The 9,759-nt window shown below is 36.5% G+C and overlaps 1 protein-coding gene across 2 annotated transcripts; it reads right to left on the bottom strand.

Annotated features, from left to right (window-relative positions):
* Positions 1 to 1,328: 1,328 nt before the first annotated feature.
* ubxn2a (UBX domain protein 2A) lies at positions 1,329 to 7,033 on the bottom strand. Of its 2 annotated transcripts, none has more exons than XM_082148664.1 (7): positions 6,877 to 7,033; positions 5,833 to 5,898; positions 5,587 to 5,716; positions 3,907 to 4,016; positions 3,331 to 3,468; positions 2,818 to 2,979; positions 1,329 to 2,158 (listed from the first exon to the last, which is right to left on the bottom strand). In XM_082148664.1, exons 2-7 carry the CDS (start codon positions 5,877 to 5,879, stop codon positions 1,975 to 1,977), a joined length of 771 nt encoding a protein of 256 aa, XP_082004790.1. In that variant the 5' UTR covers positions 5,880 to 5,898; positions 6,877 to 7,033; the 3' UTR covers positions 1,329 to 1,974. The 2 variants fall into 2 exon arrangements, with proteins under 2 accessions (XP_082004790.1, XP_082004791.1); XM_082148665.1 differs by having other exon boundaries at positions 5,587 to 5,723; positions 6,877 to 6,989.
* Between the last annotated feature and the right edge of the window lie 2,726 nt (positions 7,034 to 9,759).

Genomic DNA, 9,759 nt, shown 5'->3' with positions numbered 1-9,759 from the left:
CCCCAACTGCCCTTACAGACACGCGGCTGGAATAAAATAAATAAACAAATACATAAATAAAGCAGCATGACATTAAAAATAATTATTAGCATATAAGCATTTGATATAAATTAGTGTTTTGGAATAAAAAACATAAATAAATACATAAAATAAAAACATATATATATATATATATATATATATTGAAGATGCAAAAAAAGAAATGTACCCTTTTCAGTATACTATATATTAAATGAATAAATAAAAAACAATTATTGCATATGCACGGTCTGTGGAATAGTCCTTTGAGGTCAGAGTTAGCTTAGGACACTAAAGAGATCTTTCCACGGACTATGAAAGGTGTCGTAACATCTCACAGCAAGATCTGGCAGATCTGGTGTTGTCCATGAGGACGAGACGCACTGTAGCCAAACCACATACTGACCGTCCTGGATCAAGGGACTCATTTGTCCATTTCTGTTTGTCAAATGTCAGCGAAATTTGTTCAGTTTATGTCTCAATTGCTGAATATTTTCATGTTCATACAAATATTTACATGTTAAAAAATTAGAAGAACCAGTAGTAAAAAAATAGTGTCATGTATGATCTCAGAGACAGAGCAATAGTGGACAAAAAAAAATATTATTAAGTCTCTGTAGAATAAACCAGATATTTTATGCATAAATTAAAATTAGTAGCAAAACAAAATGAATAAAATCAGTCAACCTGACTCAGAGAAGTGAATAAACATGCGTTTTCCATGACTTGCATGAAAAGAAGAGAAAATACACATTTAATTATTCATGAACTGCTCACAAAATCCCAGATATAAACTTGCTAGTAAATTATTAAAAAATTCTCATCATGGTTGCAAGACCTGATCAAAATAGTCAAGCCAACCTTAATGTACTTTAGAAATTCTTGACATTCAGCCCCCTGGCCAGGACATCGACCATATGGTTGGCATTACAAGTAAATGTATTTTGTGCAATGATAAACAATATGTGGAAATGAACAGGAAGTTTAAAAAGACAGTTAGAATGAGATTCGTATTGAACAACGGTGGAGACTAGAAATAGATGGTTTGACTGAATTGCATTGCAGATTGATAATGGATAAACATATACACTACTCTTAAGACAACTGAACTGCATGATCTTTAAAAAAAAAAACCCTTCATGAGCTCATATCACTTATAAAATATTTAAAAGTAGAAGAATGATCCAAGTCCATTCATGCAACAAAAAAAGCACATGAATCAGAAAGTCTCCTAAATTTATACTTATCAGCTCTGTGTGCATTTAAGACATATTAGAAGAACCCATTTGAAATGAGAAAAGGAATCAGCATATCATCAGTAGGTTTATTGCAAGCCGAGTTCTTTATAACAGAGCCTCTGTCTTAGGCAAAGTGCATAAACATTTGACATTTATAACTTAACAGTACATTATAAGACATACCAGCACATAACTTCATTAAGCATCATGGAAGCTTCCATGATCTGACTTCTTCATTGATCTATGTGTAAACATGTATAATCGTGAAGGTTAAAGACTTGGCTTGTGCATACTGCATTGCATCAGAAAAGGCCAACACTTCCAGTTGTGAAAGAACATGATGGGAAAATGAAAAAGAAAACATAATTGTAAAAGGAATAATACACCTAAATAAGAAAACGTTGTCATCACTTACCATTTATTAATCACCCTGATGCCATTGCGTTTCGACTGAAATTTAAGTCATCATTTACTGATAATCTTTTAGTTCAGGGGTTGTTAGCTTGCAGCAAGTCAGTAACATTTTTCATTTTTTTGGGTGAACTATTCCTTTAAAGCTATTTGAGTTGAGTGGCCATTTATACAGTAGTGATGTCCAAAGGGACCCCTGTGTTCATAACCAGACAAAAACATTGGCTTTTACGGTTTTAAGGGAGATGGATTTACAAAAAGTTACCCAAATATGGGTGGAACCAGTCTCTGGTGAAAGCAGGAACAGTCAGGAGTGACCGAAAGAAGCTTGTGTGTTGAGAGGCCTCTGAATGATGACGGCATTCGCTAAGTTGGCTTCTTCCAAACTCTGACCCTCATCTGTCAGCTCTCGGAACGGCAGGGATGTAGTCAGGATGAACTGAGCGTCCGTTCTCTGAGCCTGCTCCACAAAATGCTGCACATCACTGATCCTGGACCAATTACATAAAAGCCAACATGAATGCATCTTCTCAGGGAGCTTTGCAGCCACATCTTAGCAATCATGTTCAAGTCGGAGGCATGAAATCCTTACATGTTGTGACGCATGCGTTAAATCCAGCATAATCTGATTTGATCTGCCGCAAAGTTGCAGCTTACGATTCTTCCATTTTACCTTGCATGATTGTATTACATAAATGATGAATGACAATTATGTAAGAGCTTTTAAGGGTAGGATTTCAAATTTAGAGCATCACAACATGCCCGGGTGGGATTTTGACAATAAACATCCAAGCATAATCATGTTTAAAGCCTGTAACTTATGTGTTCAGTGAAAGCAAATTACACTATATAAAGGATGCATATTCAGTTAGATTTATTTATTTATTATTCAACGCCATACCAGCATCAAATGATATATCAAACTTAAGAGTAATACAATTAAAAAAAATGTATACAATCATTTATATTATGTTTAGTTATATAATAGGTTTTTAAAGTTGATGCTTGGCACAAATATATAACCAATCAATTGTATTAAATGTACTTAACTTTGTAACATTACTGCTCCAGAAATGACACACACTTTTAGGGGGATATGACCCATGTATGTTTTCGTGAAATTCACCTTCTACGACCATATGATACTCACCGATGGCTCAGATTAAACCTCTGCACGAGCCGCTGACCGTCTGCCAGCCAAATCTGGAGGGAGGTCACGGGAAGGTCCTCATTCAGCTCCACTGCCGGGAGAGGAGGACCAGAACAGTCCTCGTGTATCGACCGAGACCTGGCCACCACTCGCGGGGCCACACTGCCGAGGACAATCATTTCAACTTAATCAATTTCCAAAGATAGGCTTTTAACAGATGCACTGTAATTATTGTGCTGCCATGTGATTTTATATGCGATTAGAGGGTTAACTAACTAACCCTAACATCTAGATAATCTTCAACACATTTACAATCTTCAACACATTTACAGTCAAACCATCAAGGAGTGGAAGTGTTGTGAGGACACCTAGTGGATATTTGTCAGAATAACTCAAATCTTGCTCAAATCTTTCATTTTTATGCTAAATTAATAGTGTTTACTAACATCACTACTATGACTTGGTCAATAAAAAAATTAATAAAAAAACTGTATGCAAAAGAGGACCTGCTACCTTCCCAGTCTGTAACCTCGGCCTGTAAACGGGTGGAAGGTCTTTTTCTTTGGGACATAAACTTCATCTTTCATGTCCTCCATGTTGATTTCTAGTTCTTCATCCTCGGCTCTTCCTTCTAGCTCCAGAGGCAGCTCACTTTATATAGAGGATTTTTAAATCAATACAATTAAATATATTTCAGTTTTATTCTGTCAGTATGTCATAATTTGATGGGGGAAAAAAAGCACAAAACATGATAATACAATGGGTATTTTAAAGCCATTTTTTTTTTAGATGCTGTGCAATTAAATTAGTCTGCAGTTTAGTCCAGTTATGCAATCACATCCAAAGTCAGGTGAGTGTTTTGTTGTGCATCGAGGGATTTATTCGGTAAATGTGTTTTCATCGTAGTTTATGCGCATGTCTTATTATCAAATAAAAAAATTATTCATCTCAATTGAGTTTTTCATGTGCATTTTTAGAATTTATATGCAACCTGCATCTTCAATCCAGCGGTTTTTTTAATGCGATATCCTAAAATTTGCATAAAAATAGATGGATGCAAACATAGCTAGTGACAAAAACAATACTCACCCTCTTTTAATGGCCTCCAAGAACTCTTGGTTTTCATCTAGGGTGTAACTGCGTAAATCCTCGTCGTTTACTGTGAAGCCATTTTTCCACAGTCTCACTACAATCTCCACCTGTAAAGTTCGGACATAAAACAACCTTAAGAATACTTTTGAAAATTCATGAAATACTTTTGAAAATTCATGTTTGATGATGCTAGTGGATCAGAAATGACATGTTTATGCTGACATAAAGGCTGGACGGTATGATGATATATATTGTTACCATGGTATAAAGGTATATCGTTAGAGATTTTGCTACATCATGTATATCGCGGTATGTAAATATAGCACTTCAGAGTGATAAAAGGCATGAATGAGAATATAAAGTGCAGGACGTGCTTGATGTTATTAAGCACAATAAGCAGTGAAAAAGAACTTAATGTTGTGCACACGCTGACTGACACACAGGGTAAGCAGAAAGCCACGTCTCTCAGCATGTGATGGCAAATTCAGTTCTCTTTCACATCTTATTGCGCTTGAATGGTCTCAAGTGAAAGTAAACAGTTGGGTGTAAACCGGATGTGTATCAGTATAATGGATCCGTGCGTTTGGTCTTAAAGTGACAGCAGCCTAATAAACCAACCTGCTGCTCTGTGTCATTAATGTGAATCAAACAAAAGAGAAAATAACTAACTGCTCTTGACTCAATAACTTTTGTAGCTTTAATAAGCATACATTTATATTTAAAGCTGCCGTCGGCAAGTCTGGCAGATTGGGTCGATTAGCCAAAATGTTGAATGTTTACAACTCTCATGCCCCTCCCCACTACCAGCGAGCACCCTCCCATCGTCAGTGCGTGTGTACCTGATTTTCTGTGAACGCGTCCGTCTCTTCAGCATCTATCAACACCATGGACTCGGAGGTAGGCTGCCCTGGCTAATCTATCCATAGATAGCAATAACCGAGGAATTGGAAGCTTGTTAGTAGATTTTCTCTCCGCCATCACGCTTCATGCAATCTCCAGGCGAACTTCAGGCGTGGCGTGTGCATGTGATATTAACGTGCGCGAGTGAGGGGGATCTGTGGCGTGTGCACGACCTGTGATTGACAGTCAGATCTCACACCCCCCTGCGCTGATTGGACCTGATGAAGCGGGAGCGCTGGATTTTTGCAAAACAAATAACACGCTCCAGGTGGAGTTAGAAGCTCCGGTTTTTTTCTAAAACCACCTTATTTATGTTGTTCTGTCGGATTATAGTGTCGATTACACTGAATATGATAAAAAAAATGTTGCAGACGGCAGCTTTAATTCATACAGTGAAGACTATGCAATATCTTATTTTCACATTTGATTATTACATTTCTGTACTAATTCTAACTACATGCTAAATACACATATTGTACCTGAAAAACGTAATTTGTTTCATTCATATTCTTGCTATATTGTATTAGTCCAATTGTTTGTAATTTGCTTCTTTTTTCTTATTTTTAATAACAGAAATGAGATAAAATAACTATTTTGTGATATATATATCGTTATCGTGAAATAAAATGCATAATATTGTGAAATAGAAATTTAGTCATATTGCCCACCCCTACCTGACATTAACTTAATGTACTATTTTTTCAACAACATTTTTATTTTAGGTAACCACCTGGATGTTCTGAATGCACACAAGACGTCTCTTATGAACTGCCTGACCTTTTTGCCGCTACTGGCGACACTGCTGATCTTCTCCACCTCATCGAGCAGGTCCTCCACGGAGAAACTCGATCTAAGAGGGCTCGCCTCCTCATCATCCTCCTCTTCATCATTTTGTGCCCCTTCACACCTAAGAGCTCATGAAGCCAACAAAGCGTTCAATTATGAACATTCAGCAATGGTGAAATGATACTTGCATGATGTTTCAAGTCGGATAATAGACAGAGCGGTGTATAGCGGACTTACCATGTGTCATCTTCAGACCTTTTTCTTGAATCAATATCTTTCATCATGACGTCTTCTGTTGTCCATCTTGCAACACAAACATATGCGGGCATATATAAGTTATAAGGGATGGTGCAAGTCAATGTAACCACTGCATCAGTGCTTCCTGAATAATTCATAGGGTTTTTCTATCTGAGATTGACTGGTGCAGTGAGATCTGAAATTCTCAAAATATCGATCTGCTTTCATACCAGACCAGTAAATATAGGCGAAATGATTTTCAACTGACCAGAAATGACCACTATTATACTGATATCAATTGTAATTACTGTACAGTTCTTTGATATTAAATGAAATAATTATTCAAATTAAAATAAATATTATAAAAAGAATAAATAGAAATATGTTACATAAAAATAAGTATTATAAAAATTAAACCCTTAAAATTACCTTAGTAGTGGTATTAGGGCATTTTGACATATACTACTGTACTAAAAGATTATTAAATGCATGTATTATAACATTTTCACTGTACTTCAATGAATACCACATTGCACGTCCAAAACATTTGGCATTACCATAGTATGTCCAAACATACGCACTTGCAAATTGTCTCAAAGCGTAGGCTACTATAGATTTTTGGACATGTGCCATAAAAAAAACCCATCTGAAGCACTTGAAGGGTACAAAGACAATTGATCAATATTATACTAATCAACATTTGACATGCGATCAGTTGCTTAACACTGAATGATGACGTCATGATGCACTGACAATAAACTACATGACGTTATAATGTGTTTACTAATACCCTCAGTTTATTAAATCAAATGTTTTAAGGTCAATCTCTGGTAGGTAAAGGCACCCACGTGCATGCTTTAAGCTTCGTATTAATATTCACCGTTACAAACAGGTCAAAGGCAGCATAATAAATGAAAGCAGTGCGCCACAATTACGTAAGGATAGTGTAGAGACCACGCAAGCGCACTGCGATCCGTTATGACGGAAAACAAGCGCTATAACCCACAACACATCATTTCTGAATCGTAAACTGTAGATGGTTACCAGTGTAAGGCTTCAATGGTGATGTAAAACTGTCTCTTCGGCTCGTAAGTTTCTCACAGTTGTCATGCGGCTCCTTACGCTACAGCAGTCCACCATTCCTGTGACGTCTCCAGACCTTACGTTTGTGCACACGTCACTATGACATAGCAAGGCCAAAATGCTCTTGGAATGGTGTTTTACGTACTGATATGACTATAATGAGATGGTTCATTGAACGTAGCTGAATAAATACTGGCATGTGTGTGTTTGTTTTGGGTGTAGACAGTGACAGATGGTGAATGCAGTCGGCAGTACAGAAATAAAATACCCTCAGCAAAGCTGCTAGAAGCGATTTTTAATACCCCACATAACCTGACCCTACTACCTGACATTTATTACTTAAATAATAATGTCCTCCTGAGAAATCATACTGATAGCTAAAGGCTTTAGCTTGTAAACAGCCAAGAATGTGAATGCAAATGCTAGCCAATCAGAAAAGTTTGAAGAGGTGTGAATTTGGGGCGGGGCTATGAGTTTGCTCGACCAATGGAAGACAGAAGAGGGTCCAGGAAACCTATCTGACAATAATCATTATTGTTAAAGTTGCAGTTGCATTCTGCAAATTAAATTATTGTGGCTTATCGAATATAAGAGTCACGGATTCATATGTTACCTGTCCAAGTTGTGGAGGCACTGGTAGCCTACCGTTGTATCTGTAACACAATGATTTTTTTTTTATATTATTTTATTTTATGTGTTGTCTTGTTTTTTATTTGGACCCAGAGTCTGTTATGAAATCTGATTGATTGATTGATTAACACTGTTAAAGGGATAGTAAATTCTGTCATTAATTCCTCGCCCTCATGTTGTTCCAAACCCGTAAGAAATTTCGTTCATCTTCGGAACACAAATGAAGATCTTTTTGATGAAATCTGAGAGTATTCTGTCCCTCCATTGACAGCTACGCAACTGACACTTTGACTTTTTTTTGAAGAGATTCGATCGCTTTATATGATGAATAGATATTAATTTGTGTTCCGAAGATGAACGAAATTTCTTACGGGTTTGGAACAACATGAGGGTGAGTAATTAATAAAAGAATTGTAAATTTTGGGTAAACTAACCCTTTAATAATTTTTTTTAAGGCAAAGATAATCAAGGTGTGTTCACTCCATGTTGTAATTACCGTAATTACGAGATTCCAACTTGTAAAAAGCCTTCACATACTCTTAGAACTCTTAATTACAACTTGCCGCTGTACCACCTGACCACTGCAGATTCAAGGTGCGTTCACACCATTTTGTAATTACCGTAACGATTGAAAACTGCTTGTAGAACTTGTAATTACAATGTGTAAACTCGTAATTTTATGAGAGCTATGACTTGTACCACGTGGCCGCTGTACCACCTGACCACTGCAGATTGAAGGTGAGTTCGACTTGAAGCGGCGCTGTGCAGAACGATCTTTGAATAACATCAAAGTACAGTGAGAGCGATTTGAAAGCATTATGACATGAACGCAGCATTATTTAGCCATTGAATATGTTGCCATAGAAATTCATTAACAGCTTTGAGTAGAACGTCACGTGTTGTCATCTCGAAATTACGGTAATTAGCGTGAATGCAGCTTCCCATTTAGACTGCCTCCGAAAACTTCAAGGCATCGAAACTTCTAGCACCGAAAACTTGCAGGCAGCATTTGGGCACGAAGTAGGCCTCACAAAACTTCTGAGGCAGGGTTACGGTTTAATGAGCAGAATAGAGAGAGCTTTAGTGATAACTAAGCAAATATTTAATTAGTACAATAGTAATTTCTCACTAGAAATCCCATCAAAAGTGAAAAAAGTTGGTCAAAATGTACATTTACACAAACTGACCACCAACCGCAACTTTCAGACGCCATCTTTATTTTCTAGCTCAACTGTCACAGAATGGAAAGCACAGGATTGTGGGATATCAAAGGCAGCGAAGGATACATCTATGCTGCCTTCAAAAATCCATCAGACAAAGGTATCTCAGTGGACAGGAAGTTAAGCTACCATTGTATTAGGGCATGGCTCGATGCCTAGAAATGCATCTTTAAAAGCTCTAAAAGCATTTTTAAGCTTTTGGATGCAGCCATTGAGTTTTGTAAGTGCAAATTTACATTTTCCAAATTTCTTTCTGTCTGCCAGCACTTGATATGAACAAAGATGTTAAAGTACATCTGTATGGGATGGAAAATCATAAATGTATTTAAAAAATACAAAAACTAGACTAGGAAAAAATCATATTGACTTGAAGAATTTCCATGACCTTTTAAGATGATAATTTCTTTTCCATTCCTGAAAGTCACACATTCAATGTGCCTGATATTTTCAGGTTAGAAAATATGTAATAATTATTACAATTGTAATTTAACAATATCCTATTCATACTTATTTGGCAACAACACCTTAACAAAAAGTACTGTGGTAGTACCATGACACAGTGAAAATATTCGATGGTAATATGATGCTTTGATATACGGTACTGTCCAGGGTACTTAAAAATACCATAGTACTACCATGGTAAGTTGCATGTTCAAAAATGATATGATTGTGGACCACTGTTTTGTTACTCATGAAAAAGACTAGAAAGACAGTTAACACATTTTGTAACTTTAAAATGTAACTTTTACAATTTCCTTCACCAAATAAATATAATATATTGAATAATTTATTGTAATATAAATAATTTATTGTAAAGAAATGTATTAAAACATTACCCTACTGCCACAACCACCCGTGTAAATATAACCAAAAGAAAAACAACGTATTTTTTCTCATCTCTTGTATACAAATCTATTTTTAAAAATTTCTCTGGCGCCAACTTCATACAAGCGCGCGCACTCACGCTTCTCTCGAAGCGGAAGTGGCTCGCCGG

Source organism: Leuciscus leuciscus (genome assembly GCF_965113295.1).
Source record: "Leuciscus leuciscus genome assembly, chromosome: 19".
NCBI lineage: Eukaryota > Metazoa > Chordata > Actinopteri > Cypriniformes > Leuciscidae > Leuciscus > Leuciscus leuciscus.
This window is presented reverse-complemented; position numbering and strand designations above follow the sequence as displayed.

What these genes read in the sequence shown, in the direction of transcription:
- ubxn2a (XM_082148664.1), bottom strand. Translation starts at nt 5,879, where the DNA reads ATGATGAAAGATATTGATTCAAGAAAAAGGTCTGAAGATGACACATG. An exon ending in TCGCCAGTAGCGGCAAAAAG is followed by an intron (nt 4,017 to 5,586) that starts GTCAGGCAGTTC and finishes CGAACTTTACAG; the next exon opens with GTGGAGATTGTAGTGAGACT. An exon ending in AGGTTTAATCTGAGCCATCG is followed by an intron (nt 2,159 to 2,817) that starts GTGAGTATCATA and finishes TAATTGGTCCAG; the next exon opens with GATCAGTGATGTGCAGCATT.